A 26790-nucleotide genomic window follows, 5' to 3' on the forward strand; every position below is an offset into this window, starting at 1 on the left:
ATAGTCGACTCGATAATGTTACCGGGAGAGACATTGAAATGATCTCTTGAACCGGCCATTGAGGGCCCGATCTGATAGATCCTCATGCCTTGTCCCCAACGGAGTCGTCAAAAAATATGTTACGCTGATCTGGGCGCCAATCACGGCGAGGTATACCTATGGTGCTCTCCGCGGCAGGGCCAACGGTCTGCGACCTAGGGCCAACGGTCTGCGACCTGCGGTAGGAACAGAGTCTTCTCGGCGTCGAAGCCAAACAGTTCGCGCGTGCGCAGAGACGACGACGTTTGCCAACAACACTACCAACACTTGGATCTTTACCATCGGGATTCTGTCAGGGATGATAGATTCGTCAAAATCAAACATGCCTTCACCACGGCGATGAAGAGATAGCCTCGTCTTTCGATAAAGCTCCCGACGGCACAGCGCGCAGGCCCATTACCAACCCTACCCTGTCCTTCGTTGCGCCTCCCATGGCGTCGTCACTCGCTGCCTTCCACCCCACTCTTTCCCCGGACCAACCCATAACCCATCCGCATCGCTGCCCTGCGCGCCCCAACCCCACCACCGGTCTCCTCCGCCTCCTCCCGCCCTGCCGTCGCGCTCGTGCTCCCGCGCTCGTCCGCCTCGCCGTTTCTGCCTCCTCCACCTCTGCCCCGCTCCCATCGGCCGATCGGTCGGAGGCCGCGTCGTCGCTTGAGAGATGCCTCTTGTTGACGGGGGCGGGGATGGAAACGGGGGCGATGCCACCAGCCTCGGCCCCGCCGCGCGCCGCGCCAGTGATGAAGGGGGGACGGAAGCAGCGCAGCACATTAGGAGCCGTCACGCTCGAGAAGGCCAAGCTCGATCTCTCCCAGCGTCGCAAGAAGATCATGCCCGAGGTTGTTATCTAATCCTAATCCTCTCGCAGGTTTGCGTAATTTTTGCTGGAGGAAGGGGCATTCCGAAATAAGGTTTAGAATTTTAGGGATAATAAGCCTTTAGAGTGCGGAATTTTTGCTGGATGCAATAGAGTGCGGAGTACCCATGTTTGGCACAGTGGTGACTACAGTGATCGAGTGCCAAGGTATTGGATAAGGTATGCAGGGCAGAAAGCGGGTGATGGTAGAATAGTTGTATGGAAATCATGGAAAAGATGTGCTTGTATTGTGTAACATGCTCTGTTTAGACTTGCTACTCGGCATGGATATTTGCTTCAAAATTTTTCTGATTACATCTTCAAAACAGAGAGTTTCCTATGCATTTTTCCATCCAAAGGTGTGTGCCTGAACGTGTCTTGCTACCGGTGGTGGAGGACACAAAGAAAATTAGGTGTGGCTTGATATATAGTAGAAAAAAGGAGACTACGATGCATATTACAGGAATTGAATACACAACCTGAACAACACAGTGCCAAGGTGTTACCACCACACCACAATGCCTTAGTTTCTGTATGGAAGCATATAACGGTTTTAATCGTTTAGGTATGGCGCCAGCCACACTGCGCCGTAATGAGTCCTCTGCCACTGCTTGCTACTGCGGATTCCATATTCTTTTAACAAATGCGCATGTTGTCTGGTGTTTGCTTTGCTTATACTATTTCTCCCATGCCATAGGGAATAGGCATTCTGAAAAGGGTCAGAACTACTCCTTTTAGTTATAAAGGGGCAGAACAAAGTGTCATGCACATAAGGCGACTGGGTGTTGCCTTACCCCTAAGGCGATCATGACACTTTGTTCTTGCAATCTTAGCTTGTTTATCCCTATGGACACGAACCTGAAAACAAAAGACCGTCATCACAAGCTTATGTTGACAGGCAACACACTCCCTAGGTCACCTTACAATCCAAGCATGCTCATTTATCCTCCCTTCTTGTGAGGACAAAGTCAACCTGACTAGAGTGTTGGCAACTAGTATAGATCACTAAATGGGAATCTCTCTTCCAAAAGGTGTTGGCTATCAATCATAGTTATTAAAACGGTAAGGCGACATAAGGCGCTTGACCCCCTTTTTTAACTTTGAAGTGTAAAGCGTAAGGCGAGGCGATGCCTTAATTATATTGATAAATATAAAAGTTAGAGGCTAATAAGCAAATAGCACAACTGTAAGGCCTTCTTGTAGGCCCATTCTAGCCTAGTCGAAAATAAATACATGAAAAAGAAAAAGAAAAAAGAAAGAAGCCCAACCAAGTAGTCCAACACCACACTTTTAGGTTATCCTCACCCCAGTCCCCAGCCGACTCCTAGCAGCCGCTAGTTCTCACGCACGACTGCTTCTTTGCCGTTGAAACCTGCACTTGCTGTACCTACATGCCCATTGAGGTCTGCTCCTATGAAAAGCTTCTCACTAATAGGTATAACCTAACCAAGCCTTCCTAGAAAAGTCACTTAGCACTCTCAATGTGGCCTACGTAGGGGGCTTACACACTAATTACGTTCAATTACAAAATCACCCACGACACGCTTAACTAAGATAATCCTATCTCCTTGCCTCCTCACAATCACCACACCATTCTTGAGACCAATGTTTTCAAGTCGTCTGATTAATTGCGATTAATCGTTCAAGTCGGTTTGGACCAATCACGACTAATTGCCAAGTCGTTCGACTAATCGTGATTAATCGCCCAAGTCGGTCAGCCAGAACGACCAACAAGTCGTCTAACTTGAAAACATTGCTTGAGACTCTTATCAATCAAAACTCCTACCCCGTTTCTATTTGCAGCTGTCCTGGTGTACCAAAGCTTGAAGCTGGTATTGTCCACCTTCTTCGCTTTCTGCCCCTTTCATTTAATCTCTTGAACGCCATAAGATATTTACATGCCTCCTAGTCGTTGTCTCAACTAACTCTTTTAACTTACCTGTAAGCAACCCTCCATTCCAACTACCTAAACGGATCTTAGTTGGTTCCATAGTCAAAAAGTTCTCGGATCGATAGGGTTGAGGAACGGGGTTGGTGAACGTGGTACGCTACATGTGAGATATTTTTACATGGTGATAACGAAAATGACCGGGGACTTTTTCGGGTCGAGGGTCGCTACTAGTGTACCTGTTTCTTGTGACTATGGTTAGTTCAACTAGCTACTTTATCCTTCGCACCCATCGGTGATGTGAAGGCCCTTGCACATTTTTTACTAGATCCGAGCGTTGATGTAGTGACCTGATCCTTGGTCAGTTGACACCATGCCTAGACCGTGGCACGACACGTCGCCAAGAGGGTGCTGACTCGGTCCTTGCCCATTTAACATCATACTCAGGTTCCAATATGGTGCGTTGCTAAGAGGGTTATGTCCCAACGGATTTCTTTCGAGTTTCATCTCTATTTGAATGGCTAGGTTTAATGTTGGCTCGCCAAGCCTAACACAACCCTCCTCTTTTACCATGGCTTGGGGCCTGCTAATGTTGAGGCAACATAAGCGAAGTTTTACACGTTCCATGTGGCATCACGAAGAAAACTAGTGATGGATTGTTTTGTGTGGAGTTATGGAGCCGTTCATTGGTAGTATAAGATTTAGTTAATGTTGACATCATAGCCTATCTGATCTAGTCATGATTATGGATGGCAATAAGTTTGAAACCCACGGGTAGAGGGTTTTCAAACCCGCAACCCGCACTCGTACCCGTTTCCCGCGACAGGTATAACCCACGAGTGCCACGAACCAGTGGGTATATCCGCGGGCACATAATTATACACACACACATATATATATACATATATTTATACACACACATATAAATATAAATATACAAATATGTATATATATAAATATAATACACACACATATATACATATACATATACATATATATTCATGGCGAGTACGTGGGTTTGCGGGCACGGGTATAACATTTTCATACTCGCGAGAAAAAACCCATCGGGTTGAGAATCAAACTCGCACTCGTAACCGCGGGTGCAAACTCACACCCAAACCCGCACCCTATAGGGTTTTTACCCGCGGGCACGCAGGTAAAATGTGCCCGTTGCCATCCCTAGTCATGATTATGTATCTTGTAGAGTTGCATGGAAATTTAGAGACTATTCGGTGATGAGCTGCCATTTATACAACTGATTTAAGTTTTTATTGAGCACACATGGCTAGATAAATGGCTGGATTTAGTTGAAATCTAATATCTTTTGTTATAATCTGCTTGTTTTACCTTAAATGTTATGGTTAAGTAACAAATTGTGATGGTCGTCTGCATTGTTAAGTCCCTAGCTGCATTTACTAATCACAAATTTCCTTTCAAAATTCAGCTAGCAACCGGTGGTGGCGGTGGAGATGTTGGAAAAAGGATCGGTCATGGTGGGGGTGATGGTGGTGATGATGATGGTGATGATGATGATTACTTTGATGATTTTGATGATGGAGAGGAAGAAGAAGGTGGGCTTTTCAGGAGGCATATTGTTGTACAAGAGGTGGGATTGCAAATATTTTGAATTCAAATAAAATTGTGTCCATGTCCTGATAAATGCTGAGACTTGTGAGTTAAAGTGCTTCTTTTCTTGAGGCAGCTATTCAATAGAGAGTTTGTAGAAACTGTGTTGCAAGAATGGTGCAAGACGATGAGTAATTTGCCTGCTGGTCTCCACCAAGCTTGTGAGATGGTAAAATTTGACCATCCCTTTCATATTTCTTACTTTAGTTTTAGTATGATAGTTGAACAACATGAATTTACATGATATATATGTCTGGTCACAGGGTTTGGTGAGTTCTGCACAGATGGTACGTTACTTGTCAATATTTGCAAGACCTACAAACACTAGGTCCTTCTCAAGAGCTCTTCCAGGTTGGCTTTCCAAAGGTCTTGTTGGAAGGTAACTTCCAGAATCATGTGCTTGTTGACACCGTTATTTGGTTAAGGTAGATTGCTACCATAATTTTAGAATTTAGTTCAAAGTTGAGTTGCATGAATTCAGACAAATTAGACCTAAATGATTATGCCTTTTGCATATATACTGCTGGTATGAAGTTTGATAATAATCATTATTCGATATCTAGTTTCTTGCTAGGGTGACCATGGTAGAATACTAAGAATAGGCATGGCACATGCATTGCATTGTTAGGATATTGACTGTTTCAACTTTCAATAAATAGTATATGCAAAGAACACTGCCAATAAAATAGGTTTCATAATTGTTCTTTCCTAGTCGGAAGGGTCATAAGGTTTCCTTCTCATTGATCTAAACGGACATTCGAGTGTTGGAGCCGCCGGCGGAAATGCCGCCAACCTGCGACTGCCCGCGACCGCCACTTCCTCCCTTCCTAAGATGCAGCTAGCCCTAGGGCAGCCATTCCCCTCCTCTAACCACCCTAATTCCTCCAACTGTTCCATCAAATCCCTCTCTCACGTGCTTACCAGAGCAGAACCATGACACACACACACCACTCTACAGGTAGCATTTGCGGAGGATCCACCTGCTGTAGACACGTTTTTTTTGGGAGTAGGGACTGAATTATTAAGAATGTGATTTTGTGAGATCTTACTGAAATAAAACCTGTGTTTTGTGCTACTATTTTGGTCAATAAGAACTATGGTTTCCTCCTTTAAATTCGAGAAAAATAAACAATGCAGGTTGTTTTTTTTGCAAACAAATATGCAATATATTCTGTTTCTTGCAGGACACTTGCAGATCCATCATTCCCACATAAGATGGGTTTGGAGTTTGTGGCTACCTTTTCCTCATCTATTTGGTGGGAAATGAATATTCGTAAGGAGAGGTATGTTTTACCTTTTCAAGAGCTATTCAACAATCTCACCTAATTACATCATTAAACCATTTCACACTTTTGTGAAATCAGGTTTAAACAAGAATGGGACTTAGTGATTGTGAATGCTTTGACTGCATCGTGTTGCAACTTGATGGTTCTTGGGCTTTTGGCGCCATGCCGTTCATATGGGAGTACATCTCGATTTGAGTTCCAAAATGCAATTGAGAAACTTCCAAGCAACATATTCGAGAAGAGCTATCCTTTGAGAGAGTTTGATCTACCAAAACGAATCAGTGCATTCTTTTATAAAGCTGCTGAGCTTAGTCTTGTCGGGTTTGTGGCCGGCTCTGTTCAAGGTGGTATGTCCAAAGTCTTGTCTGTAAGAAAAGAAAGGAGGTGTGTTTATCATATTACTCAAAGTCATATAAAAGCATCCTTCTAAGGCTTCTCTGATGCATCCTTTTAATTATTATATTGCTACCCTTCAATTTAGGTTATCGGTGACTATTCCCTCTATCAGCACCAATGCTCTTGGTTACGGAGCTTTCCTAGGGCTCTATGTGAACTTGCGATATCAATTGCTCTGTGGACTAGACCAATATATGGTCAAGCGCTTTGACGTTTTGGGTGTGGCAATCTTCTTTAGCACAGCAGCAAGGTAAATCTGTATTGATGTTTCGTCTTAATACATTAGTGTTTCATGGAATAAGTTATTAGTGTGGTTCATTGTGCATAATAAGCAGAATTGAGCTGAATGCGAACTATTTTTTGAGGACATTAGGAGCATCATGAGGCATCCATGACATAATTCGAAGGGCCTCTAGTTGAGTTGGTTACATGGTCAGAGTAGCACTCGTCAAATCCTAAGTTTGACTCCCCGTGGGAGCGAATTTTAGGATTTGGTTAAAAAAATCTCCTCGTCTGTCCCATGCCAAAACACAAGTCTAAGGCTTGGTCCTGGTCGTGGCCATTCTCACATGGGTTACGGTACCACTATGTATAGGAGGGGCAGGGGTTCGGGGGTTTTCTTGACTTGTGTGAGAAAGTCTTCGTAATACAATATCTCTGGAGTTGTCTTACCCCCGCAGGTCGAGTTTTTTAACATCTTAGGATTAAAGTCCTTCTAATAGAAATGAAATGACATAATTTTGGGTCTTCTAAGACATAATTTGTTGTTTGACTTTGAACTGGTAACATGGATAGCAATAAAGCATTTGGTAATAGAAATGAAATTGTCAAACAAAACACTGAAAATCGAGAACTTATCAAACCTGGTGAACACCTTATAATTTCCGTAAAATTGACTGAAATTCGTTTTAGATGGCTTATTATAATAAACTGTTACTTCCTGCACATGAGTGTGGCTCCACACACACAAACACACACACACACACACATATATATATATATATATATATATATATATATATATATATATATATATATATATATATATATATATATAGGCCCTACACCAAAAGCTGGACCATAGAATTTAAAATTTTGCATTCACACTTCAAAATTTCAGCGAATTTAACTGAAATTTGTTGTAGTCGGTACCTTTTGTAAATTACTGGAGTAAGATCAACATGTGGGTCCCACATTAGAAACCTAAAACTATAACAAACCTTGTTACCTGATCCACCCATTTCTACTAATAAATTATTAATTGAACTAAATACTTACCCATGGATAATCCCCATACTCTGTACTACCTATTTCTATTGAATATTAATTTACTCATAACCTGCCCTAATGAGATTGTCACACCCGGTTTTAGGGGCAAAACCGAATGCATAGCATATGTGTGCCAGGATTCATTTTCCACACATATGTTGACGTCACAAGTGTAATATATCATAAGACAATGCAATAAAGGCCACGTCTTCTCCTAAAGCTTGATATTACTAAAGCTTTTGACTCGGTTTCTTGGCCTTTCCTCATCGAAGTTATGAAGTATCTTGGCTTTGGACAGAGTTGGAGGGACATCATTTGTGGGCTTCTTTCCTCCTCTAGCACTCAGGTGCTTCTGAATGGCATTCCAGGAGGACATATTGAGCATCGGAGAGGACTCCGACAAGGGGATCCTCTCTCCCCCATGCTTTTTATTCTAGTAATGGATGTTCTTGGTCTACTGTTTTCTAGAGCTGAACACGCAGGTCTGCTCAAGGATCTTTCCCCCAGAAAACCTCTGCATCGAGTATCTATGTATGTAGATGATGTGGCACTTTTATTACACCCTTCGACAGCGGATATTACTATCACTCTAGATATCTTACATCTTTTTGGTGAAGCGTCAGGTCTCCGCAACAATGAACAAAAGTCTAGTGTTTATCCCATTCAGTGTGGGGATGTGAGTTGGAAATGGTTCATGATCTTCTCCCATGTGGCAACTCAACTATTCTTTGTAAATACCTGGGGCTACCTTTGTCCCTGAAAAATCTCACCAAGGATCAGGTGCAACCTATTGTGGATAGAATTGCTGATCAACTCCCGGGTTGGAAAGCAGATTTGATGACAAGAGCAGGCCGAAAAGTGCAAGTTCAGCATGTGCTGACCGGAATGCTTATTTATCTTGCTATGGCTGTAAATATTCCCCCTTGGGCTATCAAGGCCATTGACAAGATTAGAAGAGGCTTTCTACGGAGGGGGCGTAAGGAGGCCAGAGGTGGTCACTGTCTGGTTGCCTGGGGCAGAGTCTATAGACCCCTCCACCTGGGCGGTCTTGGCATTTCTAGTCTCAAGGAACTTATCTGGGCCCTGCTCATGAGATGGCTTTGGCTCCAAAAGACTGAGCCTAACCGACCTTGGTGCAGCCTACCTATCCAAGTTCCAGATAAGGCAAGGGCTTTCTTCTCGATGGTGTTGACTTCAAAGGTTGGTAATGGGGCTAATACTTTGTTCTGGACTGATAAATGGATTCATGGGCAGAAAATTGCAGATATGGTTCCTAGAATATCATTCCGAAAAGAATCACTAACAGAAGAACGGTTCAGGAGGCGTTGACAGATAGAAGATGGATTTTAGATATTACAGGATCACTCTCGGTGGGAGTCTTAGTGGATTATCTTCATCTCTGGAATTTGATTTCAGATTTTGAGCTGCTGCCAGATACGGAAGATAAACATACATTCAATATTGCTGCAAATGGGGCTTATTCATGGTTATTAAAGCGGTAAAACGTTAAAACGTTATGAACCAACTTTTTAACTTTTAAACGTTTAAACGAATGTTGAAACGTCTTTTCAGACTAGACATAGAAATTCAAATATAGAATAAGTTCACACATAAGCCTTCGTGACTGATCTTTGAGTTGGTCTTGTAGAGTGGCCGCAGAGGTGAGGCGCAACGTAGAGGCCGACGGTCTACGACGCAGTGGGAAGTGGCTGGGACCCCTTACTCCCAGTCCCAGCCGCAGAGGTGATTCACTGTGAGGGGCAGCGAGGGTAGCAGATGGATCTGGGCCGTCGAGGGCAGCAGCAGCAAGTGGATGCGGCGGCGCACTGGAGCTTGGCGGGGCAAGTGGATGCAGCGGCAACAAGTGGACACTGGAGTAGTGGAGCTTGGCCGGGCAAGTGGATGCAGCGGTAGCAAGTGGGCACTGGGCAGTGGCACGACGGCGCACTAGCCTGTGGGCGGACTGGCGGAGGGAAGAGGGAGGAGGGGGCTCGGCGGCGTACCTGGGGGCAGGAGGGCGGTCGCACTGTCGCAGGCGCGGCTGGGCGGCCGGCAGGGAGATCTCCAGCGCTGGCTGAGGAGTGAGGAGGCGCGGCTGGACGACCTCCAGCGCTGGTTCGAAGCGAAAGCGAGTAACCGAGGACCTAAAGCCCAAGAAGGCACACTAGTAACTAGAACGTCCTCAGAACATCTAAAACGACATAAAACGTGTTTTGGACGTTTAAATGACGATTAAACGTCCAAAACAGACGTTCTACGCTGATTTTTTGGAACGTTCGGGCGTTTTAGTTTCTAATAACGTTTTACCGGCGTCGTTTAAGCGACGTTTTAATTACCATGGGCTTATTCTGCTAAGGCTGCATATGATGGGCTGTTCACAAGGTCTGTTCATTTCGGTCACTATGAAAGAGTTTGGAAAACTTGGGCCGCCTCTAAATGCCACTTCTTCCTTTGGCTGACGGTGCTAAATAGGTGCTGGACAACAGATAGGTTGGCAAAGAGAGGACTCAACCATCTGGAGAGGTGTCCGCTTTGTGACCAGGAGTCTGAAACTTTGGATCACATTTTGGTTTCTTGTGTTTTTGCGAGGGAATTTTGGTTCCTGCTGATGCGCCATTTCAGACTACAAACTCTGGCTCCTATCCCTAGTACTGCGTCTTTTATGGGATGGTGGGAGATGATTGACAATGGTTCTGGAGATATGGCTATGAGGGGTGTCAACTCTCTTATTGCCTTGAGAGCCTGGATTCTCTAGAATCATCGGAATCGAATTGTCTTTGATGGAATTTCCCCTAGTGTTTCCGCAACTCTTTGTCAGTCAAGGGAGGAACAACAGTTGTGGGAAATGACAGGAGCTAAGGGTCTCTCCTTTCTTGCCGCAACCATCAGGGGCACCTAGTTGCAGGGTTGTATTTGTTTATTATGGATTGTTTTCTTTTCCTTTGTTTTAAACCTCCTTAGGGGAGTTTTTTTGTACTGCGGTCTATTTTGGACCTTTTTTCCTTCTACTTAATATAATGATGCGCAATTATCCTGCGCTTTCGAGAAAAAAATGCGTAAAGAGAGTATAATAACTTTATTACATCATCCAGACATAAATGTATTAAATACTTTCATCATCAAAGTACAATAGAAATATTAGGGGCCGGCGCGTCGCTAGACTCAGTATTTGTCCATAACTCCATATCCTCGTCAAAATCTTCCTCATCAGCTTCTGATCAAAATATTAGCAATGGGTGAGCTCACTTATGGTGGGGGCTTAGCAAGTGGGAGGAGTTATGCAAGGTTAACAAGGTAGGCTATGGTTAAGCGGTAAGCATTTTAGTTGGTGAATATTTTATTAACAACGCCTAACTTACTAATTGTAAGTGTATCCCAAAATATCCCAATTAATAATAAGCATATGATTATATCAATGTTTTTTTCTTTTTTTTTTCTGCTTAATATATAATGGGGCGTAGTTCTCTTGCGCGTTCGAGAAAAAAAGAAACCACTTAAGAAAACCATTTATAAATCATCGGATCACGATTTATTCTCCATCTTTGAGTTTACTTATCATGTGAGGGTCCTGGTTGCTCTTAACCATGAGCACGACTGACATATCAGTTTTACACTCTGCAGGAGTGGTACAACTTTACCCACAAGCCATGTATCCCATCTAGCCTGGGTTGTACGGACCCGTAAACACTGCCGAGGTGAATGGATAGGGATTCATTATGAGGCTTTCACAAAATATCCTTAGTACAAAGCCACCCGCTAAGGTTTCCACGTCAGAATTAATGGCCCTCTGGGCGAGGTAACTTAGCCAAGGCTACCACCCCATGTTAACATGAGCTGTCACCAAACCACTGCCATCTTTCAGGTAGGGTTGCTAAGCACTAAGTCTATAGAGTTAATTACCAAAGCCAGAGCCATTATAGCACTCGTGGTTGCACTGTTATCCTGGGTGGTCACTCCACGTTCCATTTAATACGAAATGATCTTGTTTAACCATCGGGTTAACATCATAATATAAACTTCATTTCCGGAACAATAGAATCATTAAAGAGTGACATCATATTTATCAAGTTGAACGGTAGCACAAATTGCTAAGCATAGTATTTATTCCAGGGTAATCAAGGAATAGGGTTGGTAATTCTAGGAAATCCTATTTAGGTAAATCCCATCAAATTATGCAAATATCTGAAAAGTAAACATTATTATATGCATTACTTGGGTACAAACAGAAATGCAGAGGGAGAATCCACTTGCCTTGTTCAAACGTGTCTTGCGGGTCATCTTCGAACATATTCGATTCTTCTACCACATAGCCCGCTTCTAATATAGATTCACATATCGTACATACAAAAGAAAACATACACCAATAAATAAACATACACTATTACATAAACATACACATTACAAAATAAACATACACAATACAAATCATACTTATAAAGGAAAATCGTCTGAAATAGGACCTGATTTGTAACTATAATACAAGTCTACTCACATCGACGTTCATCTCATTTGCTATGACATAATATACTAATTTTGTTTCGAGAATTCACTAGTGAAAACTATATGGCAAATAAATTATGGAAACACATGCTATATAAAAATTCATTTAAAATAACATAGATACAACACTAAACCAAATTCTACAGTACTAGTTTAATTACTTACTAATTGTTCCTATCATAAAACACGAGTCAAAGTTTTAGTTTTATTCTTTAAATCTTAAATGGAAATTATACGTATCGTTACAATGTTATTTATAAATCACATAACCTTACTATTTTAAAACTAATGTAAACTACTAACTTGGACTATAGTAAACATAATCATGGCTATATTATTTCGACATAAATAGAGATTCTACTACTTCGTAGTGAATAAGCAATATGCGTATGAACACATGTATCATGACTAGCAAAAATCTAAACCTTAACCTGACGAAGAAGATGTGGCCTAGTGCCCCTTTCAATTTCTTATCTACAACACTACACTTAACAACTACTAACATAATATTATTTCATGCGTTAAAACGAGAAGTTAATTGCAAATGTTTCTAGTACTAGATTACGAAGTTAATAAATCATAACATAACTTATTTATATTCGAAATATAAAATGCCCATATCGAAATATTGCTGCAGGTGCTGGTTCACAATTAAACGTATACATCAGGGAGTAGCAAGAAAGAAACATGGATCTCTTTTTAATGGTTTCTGAACTGAAAAATACCTGAACAAGATCTACACAAAGCCAGGGACTAAAACACAAAATGTTCATCTTCTACCTCTGGCTAGCTTTTGTGCGCAAGGAGCTCGGCGAGTGGGAGCGGGACGGCCGAACAAGGGGCATGGGCAGTGGTGGTCACCGGGGTCGCGGCTTCAACGATGCGGTGGTGAACGACACTCTGGCTCCGGTCGGCGGTGAAGGGCACGGCGGGGCTCTGTCGGCGAGCTACACAGCGAGAGAGGAGAGCGCGAGGTGGCTGTGGTTAGGGCAAGGCTCCAAGGGCGCGACCGGGGTTTTATAGAGTGGGGAGGAGAGAAGACGCTGGGAAGGGATGAATGGCGGCTGACAACCATCAAACGCCATTAATGGCGTTGGCCATTACTACGACCGTTACCGGCCTGGAGAAGAGGGGAGTGGGGAGGAGAGGAAGATGGAGGGTCGACGCTGGGGATAGAGATGGCCGGGGAATGGGAAGGAGCACCGGCGTCTGCCCTGGCCGTTCTTCGAACAGCCGCGGAAGCCGAGGTGTCGGCGGCGCGTCCGAGCGCGCCTGCGTGGCTGTGAGCGCGCTCGTGCGGCCGTGAGCGCGCTCGCGCGACCGTGAGGCCCCACCTGCCGGAGAGAGGGGAGTGGGTTAAGGCGGCGCGACGACTAGCCTTGAGATGGGCCCTGGTGGGCCGAAAAGATTAGGGTTTCCGATTTTCTTTTTCTTTTATCCTTATTTCCCAGAAATATAAATAAATATATTTTAAATATCTCTAAAATTTCATAATAATTAAACCAACAATATTTATCATTAAAGAATTTATTTTTGGACCAAAGTTCTCATATTAATTAATTGAATTCTCAATATAAAAGAAATTTTATAAAAACAAACATCAATCAAACATGAGCAAACAAAAATCATTCTAAAGATAAATAAAGTAAAACACTTGATTAAAAAAAATTCTTTATGAAACTGTCTACTATAATTTAAATGCATTATTTTTAATTGATGGTTTTGAGGTGTTACAGAGATGGGTAAGTGTTTGAATATGGGCAATTGATACCCACTAACTGGTATACATGATACCATATGCTAGTACATCATAGAACGGTTGTTTACCTTCTTACTGGTGTTTCTTATCTGTGCGGTATGATTCTGTACTTATTGAGTTAGTCTCAGGTTCATTATGTTGGTCCCTTCAAAACTTCTCCATGATTTATGGTTTACAAAATCTCATCATGAGGAATTTCAGTTGAATTGCATTATTTTGGGATATACATACTTTATAAAGATTGAAGTATTGAATTTGTTGGGTTCCGAAATGGTTACGGCTTATTCCTTTATTCTCCATCTTCTCTATCCACTTGCTGGTCGAGATTGCAGAAGTTATGTACTTAGCACGGAAAGACCACCAAAATCGTAAAATACCATCGAAAGTTCGAGCCAACTTAAAAAACCACTGAAAAGTCCAAGAACTATCTAGTTCCTTTCATGTTGATGACGTCAATTAAGACATTAGACTCAGTATTCTGTGCACAAGTGTTTTTGACTTGTTTGTGCACATCGAAAGTTCAAGCTAACTTAAAAAACCACTGAAAGATCCAAGAACTACCCAGTTTGAGGCTTTGAGCACTCTGTTACCTTTCACGTTGATGATGTTAATTAAGACATTAGACTCAACATTTTGTGCACATGTGTTTTTGACTTGTTTGAGCACATATATGCTTAAAAAATGCTATTTCACCACAGATTTGAAGATCCAAAGGCAATGAGCCACCCAAAAGGCCGGGATTACAATCAATCCTAAACCAACCATATCAGGAGTTGCCTAATATACTCTAACATGCCTGATATACTCTAACACCTAGGCGCCATCCAAACACGCCCCTAATTTCCAACAAACAAGCACATAAAAGTGCCATTCATAGTCTTTGGCCCAACCGCCCAACAAATTCTAGCCTAATTAATGGTGAGCCTTGTAGCAATGCCACCTAAGATATTTCTTGTGATGCTGCCCTGCTTTTGGTAGTATGTCTTGTAGTGACTTGGAGTTGAATTTGTTGTTGCCATACTTGTTATACAGGACTAACTAACAAATGACAATTGTTACTAACCTTAGGATTGATGGATGATTCGTGGTTCATAGAACTGTGTAATAGATATAGCAAATAATAGTGGGTCGTGTGGGCCTTAACACCCCCTAAAACTCAAGGTGGAAGTGGAGGATCCGAAGCATTGAGTTTGATCAAGTGAAATTGATGTTGTGCTCTGGTTTGCGCTTTTGTGAAGAAGTCGGCCAATTGAGATTCCGAGGGCACATATTGAAGACCAATAGTCTTTTGATGACAATGGGACCGAATGAATGATGCATCAACACCAATGTGTTTGTTAGACTACCCGTCTAGGTTTCTAGGGTTTGGGGTGTTCCCCATGTAATTACCGTCTCACCCCTCACTGTAATGGGCCTGGCCCAGTTATGGAGTCTATTAATACTACTCCCCATCCCTGGTTAGGGTTATGGGTTCCTATTCTAATATGGTATCAGCTTAGTTTAGGTTTAGGTCCTCTCCCTGCCCAGCCGCCAGCCGCCAGGGGCTCCTCCCTGCCGCCGCCGACTCCCTGCCCAGCCGCCGCCGGGCTTTCTTCCCCAGCCGCCGGAGCTCCCTGCGCCGGCCTCTCCTCCCGCTCCCTCCCTGCTGCATCGCCGGTTCCGCGCGCCCCTCTCCCCTGCGCCGCCGCCGCCGGTCCCCTGCTCCCTCTCTCCGGCCGCGCCCCCTCCTTCTCCGGCGTGCACAGGTCCGCGCGCTCCCACCCTCTCTCCTCCCTGCTTCTCTGCCGTGCGCCCACCGCCGCCCAGCCCCGCTCGGCCACGTCGCTGCAGCGCGTGCCGCCGCTCCCGTGCCTGCCGCGCCCTGCGCACACCCCGCGCCGCGCGTGCCCGTGCCGGCTTCCCTTCTCCCCCTTCGCCGCAGTTCCCTGCTGCCAGCCGCCGCCCTTCCTGCACATGGCGGACCTTCCCCAGGACGCGCTCACCACCAGCCTGGCACACCCGCCCCTGACCGCGGGCCTGGGCGCGGCCCCCACATCCCTGGCCGCCGGCGTCACCTCCCTGGGCCTCCCTGCTGCCGGCCAGACCCACCCCATGGGCCCCGGCCGCTCCGTGGCAGATGCCGAGGCTCCCTACATCGTCGGCCTCCGGCCCCTCCGCGACGCCCCTTCCCCGGCCCACCGTCGTGGCTCTCCACCGGGGTTTCCTGCCCTCGCGGCACCCCCCGGTACCGACTCCACACTCGGCGACCCCTTCGCTACGATCCAGGCGGCTGTGATGGCCTCGCGGGAGCGTGAGCGCGCCGCCTCCCTCGCCCTGGAACGTGAGCGGGCCCTGGGTGCCGCTCTGACCACCCAGATGGTCACCACGCAGCGTCTCCTCGGCCGCCCACCGGTCGCCCCTGTGGACCACCCGGAGGACCCCCGCGACTCTGACCTCGACACCGACCTCATCGCTGCTCTCCATGCTCAGGCCGCGGGTCTGCACAACATCCGGGCCCTCGTGTCCGTGGTGCTGGATCCGGCGTCCTCCCACTACCCACGCTGGCGCGGACAGGTCCTTCTCACGCTGCGGCGGTTCGTCCTCGACGACCACGTCCTCGTCGACCACGACGCTCCTCCGCCTCGCTCCTGGTGCCTCATGGACAGCGTTGTCCTCTCGTGGCTCCACGGCACCATCACCGTTGAGCTGCAGGACATCATCCGCGATCAGGCGGACACTGCTCGCCAGGCGTGGCTCGCTCTCGAGGACCAGTTCCTCGGGAATCGAGATGCGCGGGCGCTCCACCTCGACGCTCAGTTCCACCTGTTCTCTCAGGGGGACCTCTCTGTGGGAGAATACTGCCGCCAGATGAAGGGTCTGGCTGACTCTCTCCGCGATCTCGGCGAGCCAGTTGCCGATCGTACCCTGGTGCTGAACCTCCTGCGTGGCCTCAGCCCCCGCTACGGCCACCTGAAGGCTCTCATCAAGCGGAGCGTACCCTTCCCCACCTTCCACGCCGTGCGGAACGAGCTTCTCCTCGAGGAGCTCACCCTGGCGCATGAGGCACCCACCCCTGCATCGGCCCTCTACAGCGCTCCTACCAGTGGTCAGCCGCCCTCAGGGGGTCAGGCCACCCGTCCTCCCTTGACCGGGGCTCCCACCCGCCCCCCACCTGCCGTCCCGACGGCCCCTCGTCCGACTTCCACGACCGACGGGGGTCGTCGCTCCCGCAAGGGCGGCCGTGGGAGCGGCGACTCCTCTCGTGGCGGTCCCTCCGGCCGGGGTGGCGGCCACGCGTGGCCGTCATTCTACAACCCCTGGACCGGGACCATCGCCATGTGGCCGGGCCAGGCACCGAGTGCCCCCCGTCCTCCGGCGCCAGCCCTCCTGACTACACCTCACTACGGCGCACCTCCTTATGGTGTTCCCGTCGTGCCCCAGGCTCCGCCCGCGCTCCTGCCCCCGGGGACCCCCACCTCGACGCCTTGGTCCCCGCCGGCCGGTGGTTGGGACAGCGCCTCCCTCGCTGCTGCCTTCAGCACCATGGCGATGACCCCCCCCTCCGACTGGGTGATCGACTCCGGGGCCTCGTACCACACCACTCCCACGGCAGGCACGCTCTCTCGCTCTCATCCCCCCTCCCCTCTCACCCATCCTCGATCGTCGTTGGAAACGGTTCCACTCTGCCAGTCACCTCAGTAGGTGCCTCGGTTCTCCCTGGGCCGTTTTACCTCAACGATGTTCTCGTAGCTCCCCACATCACCCACAATCTTCTTTCTGTTCGTCGATTCACCACTGACAACTCCTGTTCCATTGAGTTTGACCCCTCTGGTTTTTCTGTGAAGGATCTGGCCACCAGGACCCTTCTCGCCCGCTGTGACAGCTCGGGGCCTCTCTACACGCTCCAGCCCTCCACCGCCGGCGTGTCTCCACCTCCTGCCCTGGTCTCCACCACCTCCTCCACCACATGGCATCGACGTCTCGGCCATCCTGGACCCGACGTCATGACCAAGATTACCAGTAGTCTCGATCTTTCATGTAGTAGGGGACATTTTGAGGGTCTCTGTCATGCTTGTCAGTTAGGCCGACATACTCGTCTCCCATTTACTACTTCTTCTTCTCGGGCTGAGCAGGCTTTTGACCTGGTTCATTGTGACCTTTGGACCTCCCCTGTACTCAGTCTTTCTGGTTATAAATATTATCTGGTGATTTTGGATGATTTTTCCCATTTTCTCTGGACCTTCCCGCTTCGGTTGAAGTCGGACACATTCACCACCCTCACACACTTCTTCACCTGGGTATCCACTCAGTTTCGTCGCCCGGTCCGTGCTCTGCAGTGTGACAATGGCCGCGAGTTCGATAACAACGCCTCTCGCTTCTTCTTCCTCACTCATGGCGTCCAGTTGCGTCTCTCGTGCCCCTACACTTCTGCACAGAACGGCCGAGCCGAACGCATGATCCGCACCACCACTAATATGCTCCGCTGTCTCCTCTTCCAGGCGTCTCTCCCTGCCAGCTACTGGGCAGAGGCCCTGCATACTGCCACCCACCTCCTCAACCGTCTTCCCTCGAAGGCGGTACGCCACCCTACCCCCCACTTCGCCCTTTACGGCACAACCCCTTCCTATGACCACCTTCGCGTGTTCGGCTGTGCCTGCTACCCTAACACTTCCGCTACCGCTCCACATAAGCTTTCTCCTCGCTCCACCCGCTGTCTATTCCTTGGCTACTCCCCTGACCACAAGGGGTACCGGTGTCTGGACCTCACCTCCCACCGCATCATCATCTCTCGTCATGTCGTCTTTGACGAAGATGTGTTTCCCCTTGCTGGCTCCACCCCACCCACCGATCTTGACTCCCTCCTCGAGTCCGATCCGATTCCTTCCCCACCTTCGGCTCCCCGCCTTGCGCCGTTACCTGCTCCTCGTGCGGCCCCCACGACCTCTTCCACGCCACGCGCGGCCCCGTCGACCCCGCCTGCGCCACGCGCGGCCCCGCCGACCCCGCCTGCGCCACGCGCGGCCCCGTCGATCCTGCCTGCGCCACGCGCGGCCCCGTCGACCCCGCCTGCGCCACGCGCGGCCCCGTCGATCCTGCCTGCACTACGCGCGGCCCCGTCGACCCCGCCTGAGCCACGCGCGGCCCCGTCGACTCCGGCTCGATTTGCCAACCCCGCCCTCGTCTACCATCGCCGCGGCCACGCCACTACCTCGGCGCCCCCCGACTCGGGCCCGTCGACGAGCGCGGCCCGTTTCGCCGACCCCGCCGACGTCTATCACCGCCGTGAGCCGGCCCCACCAGCCGCTCCCGACGTTCCGGCGGCTCACTCCGAGTCGTCTGTATACCACCCGGTCGCCATCCACCGCGACCCCGGGCACGTCCACCCGATGGTGACTCGGCGCGCTGCTGGCGTTCTCCGCCCCGTCGACCGGCTCATCCTGGCAGCCGCCACGACTAGCACTCCACCCGACGCTTCCCCGGTACCCTCCTCCGTTCGCACTGCCCTCGCCGACCCACATTGGCGTCGCGCTATGGAGGAGGAGTACGCGGCCCTCTTGGCCAACCACACCTGGGACCTGGTGCCGCGTCCACCAGGCACCAACGTGGTCACCGGCAAGTGGCTATTTCGCCACAAGCTGACCTCGGACGGCTCCCTCGACCGCTACAAGGCCCGTTGGGTCCTTCGGGGCTTCACCCAGCGCCCCGGAGTGGACTACGACGAGACCTTCAGCCCTGTCGTCAAGTTCGCCACTGTTCGCGCCGTCCTCTCCCTCGCCCTCTCCCGCGACTGGGCGATCCATCAGCTCGATGTCAAGAATGCCTTCCTCCATGACACTCTGACGGAGACTGTCTACTGCAGCCAGCCCACCGGCTTCGTCGACGCTGACCGTCCGGACCTGGTTTGCCGGCTGAACCGGTCCCTGTACGGCCTCAAGCAGGCGCCACGGGCTTGGTACAGTCGCTTCGCCTCCTACCTGGCCTCCGTCGGCTTTGTCGAGGCCAAGTCGGACACGTCCCTGTTCATCTACCGGCGCGGCGACGACACCGTCTACCTCCTGCTCTACGTCGACGACATCGTGCTCACGGCGTCCACCGCCGACCTCCTACACCGCACGATCGTCGCCCTTCAGCGGGAGTTCGCGATGAAGGACCTGGGGCCCCTCCACCACTTCCTCGGCATCACCGCCGAACGTCGGCCTCAGGGTCTCTTCCTCCACCAGCGCCAGTACGCCATCGACATCCTGGAGCGGGCTGGCATGTCTGACTGCAAGCCCTGCTCCACGCCTGTCGACACTCAGGCGAAGCTCTCTGAGGATGACGGGCCTCCGGTCACCGACGCGACGTCATACCGGAGCCTCACCGGCGCGCTCCAGTACCTCACGTTCTCCAGGCCCGACATCGCCTACGCCGTCCAGCAGGTGTGCCTGCATATGCACACTCCGCGGGAGCCCCATCTCACTGCGCTCAAGCGGATTCTACGCTACCTCCGCGGCTCCCTCGACTACGGCCTCCTACTACGCCCATCCCCGACGTCGGAGCTCGTGGTCTACACCGACGCTGACTGGGCTGGCTGTCCCGACACGCGCCGGTCCACCTCCGGCTACGCCGTCTTCCTGGGCGCCAACCTCGTCTCTTGGGCCGCCAAGAGGCAGCCCGTCGTCTCGCTCCAGCGCTGAGGCCGAGTACCGCGCCGTGGCCAACGGTGTGGCCGAGGCCTCCTGGCTGCGCCAGCTCCTCCACGAGCTCCACAGTCCTCTTCAGCGCGCCATACTCGTCTACTGCGACAACATCAGTGCGGTCTACCTCTCCACCAACCCCGTGCAGCATCAGCGCACAAAGCACATAGAGATCGACCTACACTTCGTCCGCGAGCGTGTCGCTGCCGGTGACGTTCGGGTTCTAAGCGTCCCCACCACGCTGCAGTTCGCCGACATCTTCACCAAGGGACTGCCGTCGAGTGTATTTCTAGACTTCCGATCCAGTCTCAACATCTGTACAGGATAGAGTTGTGACTGCGGGGGGGTGTTAGACTACCCGTCTAGGTTTCTAGGGTTTGGGGTGTTCCCCATGTAATTACCGTCTCACCCCTCACTGTAATGGGCCTGGCCCAGTTATGGAGTCTATTAATACTACTCCCCATCCCTGGTTAGGGTTATGGGTTCCTATTCTAATAGTGTTTAGTGAATTCATGCTTCACATGACCATGAGAAATTTACATAGCCCCCATGTTATCACATAAAAGAGGTGTAGGAGTGTCACAAGAGACACCAAGTATTAGAGTATATTAGGCATGTTAAAGTATATTAGGCAACTCCTGATATGGTTGGTTTATGATTGATTGTAATCCCGGGATAACCTTCCTTATCTCTAGGATAGACTTCCTGCCCTCCAAATCATGTACTCCTATATATTCTCCCTAGAGGTTCAATGCAATATCATCCCACACATTATACATAATCTGTACTTCCTACATGGTATCAAAGCCAAAGGTCTCAAGTTCGAATCCTGACAGAGGCTTTATTTGTGCCTCCACTCATTTATTTCCACGTTTGCGCTTTTCTCTCTGGCTGTGTTTGCGCCTTTCTCTCTAGTTGCACGTGAGTGGGGGTGTTGAAGTGTATAAGTGGATTGCCTACCTTCTCCTAACAACTTAAGCTTTTGAGTTGAATTGGTTAGTGCGTTTACTCTAACATGGTATCACGAGTTTAGGTTAAGCCCTAGTCTCCCTTCCGCTGCTGTCGCCGTGCCGCCCTCGGGGAGATCTCTCTTCGTTAGGGGTAGCGCCCTCGTAGGATGCGCCACAGATCCATCTGATCCACTGCGTTCGTCAAGCACAACACCAGACTAGAACTCACCATCAAGGCTCCGTCGACGGCCTCTATCCACCTTCCCATCGACTAGCCCAGCTGGATCTGGCCCATTGTACGTCATCGTGGCAGCGGCTGTGATAAGGCTGTATCCCTGCCGTCGGCAACATTGCACGCCGCCATGTAGGCGGATGCAACCTCCGCTGTCGGCTGGACCGTGGCTGGGTAGTCATCGGGATTGACACGTCGTGGGGAGGACGGGCCGGGTCTCGCTCCGCCCCATGTTTGCGTCGCCATACCGGTCCTCTTCCGCAGGCGCACGTGCCGTCCCAGTCTTCTTCCACAGTAGCGCGCGGGTGCGTGGCCCCTTCCTGTGTGCACCACCCTTCCTGGTTCGTGCAAGCCTCAACGGGAGCCACGTCATGTGAGTGTCCTCCTGAGCGCCGCTGCGCTGGCCTCTGTTGGGCTCACGTTGCTAGCTCCCTCACCAAGGCAAGGTCGGAGGGCATATGCTCGGTGTGCTTGTCAGAGCTGGTTGATGGTGAGGAGGCACAAAGGAGCAGGGTACTTGGTAATGTACCAAACAATCTGCTGTTGCTGCTACACATTTTTTATCTTTTTCCTGGCTAGAGATCGGGTTTGTGTCTCCACATCGGCTCCTTCATCTTCTCCAACTGTGCCGCATGGCGTGGCTAGCAGTGTGCCAGGGGACACCCACATGCTATTTCTGTGCCTCTTTGTTGGCACGTTGATCTCCGCCGGTTCATCGTCGCCAATACTGGCCGGGAGGTTCTACCATCGCCATTGTCATCATCGTCTTCGCCTTGCACGCTGTCGGTCTGGCCAATCGATTGCGTGCGCGACCTCTCTCCCGTGACGTCTGTCTTCTGTCGCGAGTTTCTTAACCAAGCACAAGGGTTACCGCTGCGTCGCCTCTTTGGGCAGCAGCGTCGCTGTTCGTCATCGACCCCGCCGTTGCATCTACATCGTCGTTGACTCTGTCGGTGCGTGTCTCCTGCGCACGGTCTACGAGCTGTTCGACACCTGCGAGTTCTTCACCGACAAGTACCACTCGCGCTCCACTGGCGCCGTCGAGTCTCTTCTTCCTGTGTGTCGTGGCTCTCGTTGCCGTGACTCCAGGATCCTCGATGCGTCGCCACGTCTACCTCTTCGCCTTCTTCTAGCACAACCTTGTTGCCAGTGTCGTCGTCTCATCCTCGACTACTTCGTGTACTCCGCTCTGACAACCGTGAGTTGCGACGGCAATCCCGTCATATCGCACCACAACCGTCGTGGATGTCTTCTCTGTTGGCACCTCGACAATGGCTTGACTTCCTTGCACTCGGCTATCTCGACATAATCGGCACAAAGGGCTATCCTATGCATGGGCTACTGCAGTTGCAGCATTCGCACCGGCGTTCCGACTATGGGGGGATATCTCCATTGTTCTCCAGTCTGTCCGTTCGTGTTGCTAACGCTATGACTGGGGGGGTGTTAGAGTATATTATGCAACTCCTGATATGCTTGGTTTAGGATTGATTGTAATCCCGAGATAACCTTCCTTATCTTTAGGATAGGCTTCTTTCCCTCCAAGTCATGTACTCCTATATACTAGAGGCTTAATGCAATATCATCCCACACATTATACGTAATCTCTACTTTCTACACCAAGGTCTGCTAAGAGCCAACACATTCAAATAATTTCAGCAGTAGTAGTGGCAGGGGCTCAAAGTTCTGATTTAGTACTAGATTGAGAGATGGCAGCCTACTTCTTGGATTTCCATGCAATAGGAGAGGATCCAAGAAGGATACTCTAACCTGTAATAGGGCGAGGTTCAGTGGGATCACTCACCCAAGTGGCATTGGAGTAAGCATGAAACTGAAGGGGGCTGTTTGAAGCATTAGAGTAAACATCTGTAGCTTGTCCCTTGTAAATAACTCAACACATGAAGCAAATGACCATAATGAACAGAGGTAGGTGTAGATACAAATTGACTCAAAATGTGAACAACATGAGCAATATCAGGTTTGGTGATATTGGAAGGTGGTGTGATAGGAATGGGGACATCAGGTGTGGATATAATAGATGATGGTGGCACAAATGGAGGTTCAAGAATGGGAGAAAGACACATGAAAGAGGTGGACTCTGGGAAAATATGAGTGGATGGGCGAGTAGTAAAAGAAGGGTCGAGTTTCATTAAAACTCACATCTTGTGAAATACGAATGCGACTAGAAGATGGATCATAACATCGATAATTTTTATGTTCAGGACTATCCAAGAAAAATGCATTCAACAGATTGATCAGTCAATTTAGTCCGCTCGTCGAGTGCTAACAAAACACAACATGTACATCAAACAATCGAAGATCATACCATGGAGGAGTCCTAAAAAGGACTTTACTATGTGTTTTGCCAGAGAGTTTTGATGACGGTTGTCTATTGATGAGATAAACAACATTAGAGATAGCTTCACCAAAAATACAAGGAACAAAATAAGATATTAGAAGAGTGCGTGCAGTCTCAATGATATGACGACGTTTGCGTTCAGCAACACCGTTTTATGCATCACTACTAGGACAAGAAAGCCGAGTAAGAGTACTCTATGAGGTAAAAAACTAGTGAAAATTATCAGATAAAAATTAACCACCAGAATCAGAACGAAAAAATTTAGTAGAAAACTGGGCGTGAGCCATGGGAGAATCACTAGGCTAATATGGAAGTTGTATTTCAGGAGCAGTAGAGGAACATGCACATCAGAGCTAGGGTTCAAGTACTACCCTTAAGGGATCTCAAATCGATGCATATGAAGAAGGTCTGCGCTATGGGGTTTACGAAGAACAACACTGGAAGACCAAAATTTAGCCTGGGAAGTGGCCCTTGCACAATGGCCGACTGGCGTCCCATGCCATGGCTGCCGGGTGGGTGGGTGGCCCTCATCACGAGCATTGGTGTGGGTGGCCCTCATTGGGCCCCCATCGCGGGCATTGCTATGGGTGCGCCTCGTCGGGCAAAACATGCCTCTGGCCTTTGACGGCGGCGCATGGGTAGGTGGAAGCAGAGTGGCGGCGCATGGGCGGGCGGAGCGGCGGTGCAGTCTGCGTGGTGTGTGTGCTCAAGACTTCAAAGACTGCGTGGTGTGGATAGGATAAGACTGAGGGTATAATGGACATTTCATGTGCCATTTTACTCATCAAAGATACTAAAATACATTTTCGGTGCAAAAATTATAACAGACTGCTAAATCCAATTTAACGTTCGAACCTTTTAGTGGTGTTTTACCTTAGCTCGAACTTTTGATGGTATTTTATGATTTTGGTGATCTTTCAGAGCTATAGAACCAATTTTCCCTAACTCCACTCGGTGGGATGGCCCGTGCTAACATGTCAGAGACATCAGTGGCCTCTGGTCAGCATACGTAGTTCAGTGGCATATAACATATAATATAAGGAACCACCTGGGCAGTGCTTTTGTTGTCCATATGTTAAGTTCTCAGCATTTCAATGGTTTAGGAACATTGTTTTGATCTTATTATGAACCAATATTTTTTGTACTCTTTCATTCTTATATTTACTTTGGCTGTTTCAACGTTATTCACATTTCAATGGCCTCCTTATTTGTGGTTCTTTGTGTCTCATCTTTGACCTATTATTCGTGTAATCTTAATCTGCATTTCCATGCTCAGCAACTATGAACTCGGCCCATTTTTATATTACACAGAATAATAGAACTGCTCTTTGTTCTATGAGTGCTTATTCGAGCACTAACACAATGGTACTATATTGCAGACTGTTGAATATTCAGATTGGTGAGGCATCAAGGCGAGCATGGCTTGGCGAGGAAGCTGATCCACAGTACTCAGATCGACTGCTCAGACCATACAAGAGGCCCGTGGAGGTTTATATGGACCAACAGGATTCAAGGTGGTTTATATCCAAGGATGCAATTGTATCTGGCCTTGGTCTTCTAGGCATCAAGCAGGGTGGACCTGAGACAACGTTGTCTAAGCCTCGTCGAAAGAGAGTCGTCCGCAAAAAGGTCGCTTCAGGTTGAGTTTAGTGGATTTGGCAGCAATGCTGGAACGATTTTGCTCCTGTTCCACTATGCCAGAGGGAGGTCTACCCAAATAATGGTAAATGAGAAAAACTACAAACGTCAACCAGCACAGCACGTGGTCAATAGGCGAAGGCATCAAAGGGGGTTGTGCTGGGAAGCGTTGGTCAAAAGGTGCCCTTTACTATTTTCTAATTCAAGTGCAGTGGTTTCTTTATTTTTTGGTAAGAATAATATGTTGGTTTCTTGTATTGCTGTGAGGAAAATAGACACGTTTAGTGGTAGTTCTGTAAGTTTGTTAATGTACTGACTTTAACATGAGATGGATTCTGCATTTTTGTATAGATCAAATAGCTGCCGCATGCATGTATCTATCTTTTGAGGTCAATCAGGCCAGGGTTCCTGCTTTGGTGCAGGATTGAAAACTTATCTCTACTATTTATTAAGGCGGTAAGGGGTAGGCTACCATTCCGTGTTCTGCTATTCCCATTTTCCCCTCCCCACACTGTCTTTGTCTTTCTCATTCTTCTCTCACCGTAAAGCCCATTTCCATTCCCGGCTGCCATTCCATGTTCTGTACTTCTGTCAGTGTTCTACCATTTCCATTACCTCCTCCCCGCACTGTCTTTCTCATTACCCCCTCTCCGCAAATCCCATTCTCATTCCCACGTGGATCCCACGCCTAGCTAAAATTAAATTAAATAAAAAAACACAAATGTGGCTCCAATGAGAGTCAAACCTGCGACCTCTCAAACAAATGTGCTCGTAGCTACCACTACACCACATGTATGTTTATGTCAATATTTGTTATAGTAAAAATATTTACTACATCTCTTTCAAAGCACACCTGCTACCTTTGCATAATGTGTAGTAGTAGTGTCACACCCGTTTCTCAAGGGCAGAGCCGGGTGCATAGCATATGTGTGCCAGGATCTATTTCCACACATATGTTGACGTCACAAGTGTAATATATCAAAAGAACAATGCATAAAAGCGTAAATAACGATTATATTAACATATTACACTTCGAACAGACATAATGTCTTAACCTTTATTCATCAAAGTACAGCGAAACAAGGACATCCATCCACAGGAAGATGACCGGGGGTATCACTAGACTAGCATCCACGGAGTTCAGCATCATATCTTCATCTGCAAGCTTCTGATCAAAATTAAGCAAGGGTGAGCTCACTTATGGTCGGGGCTCAGCAAGTGGGGGAAAAACTAATGCAAGTCTAACAAGGTGAGGCTGAGGTTGAGCAGTAAGCATTTTAGTTGGTCAACATTTTATTAACAACACCTGTCTTACTAATAAGTGTGATTCCCAAGTATT

General features: G+C 48.5%; 1 protein-coding gene across 1 annotated transcript; it reads left to right on the forward strand.

Moving 5' to 3' along the window:
* Nucleotides 1-324: 324 nt before the first annotated feature.
* On the forward strand, nt 325-25831 carry LOC103640928 (protein RETICULATA-RELATED 1, chloroplastic). Its single transcript, XM_020545303.2, has 8 exons — nt 325-878; nt 4228-4389; nt 4486-4578; nt 4673-4788; nt 5594-5692; nt 5774-6079; nt 6177-6341; nt 25193-25831. The coding sequence occupies exons 1-8, from the start codon at nt 471-473 to the stop codon at nt 25455-25457; spliced, it is 1614 nt and encodes a 537-aa protein (XP_020400892.2). The 5' UTR covers nt 325-470; the 3' UTR covers nt 25458-25831.
* The last annotated feature ends 959 nt before the right edge of the window (nt 25832-26790 follow it).

Source organism: Zea mays, chromosome 10 (genome assembly GCF_902167145.1).
Source record: "Zea mays cultivar B73 chromosome 10, Zm-B73-REFERENCE-NAM-5.0, whole genome shotgun sequence".
Classification (NCBI taxonomy): domain Eukaryota; kingdom Viridiplantae; phylum Streptophyta; class Magnoliopsida; order Poales; family Poaceae; genus Zea; species Zea mays.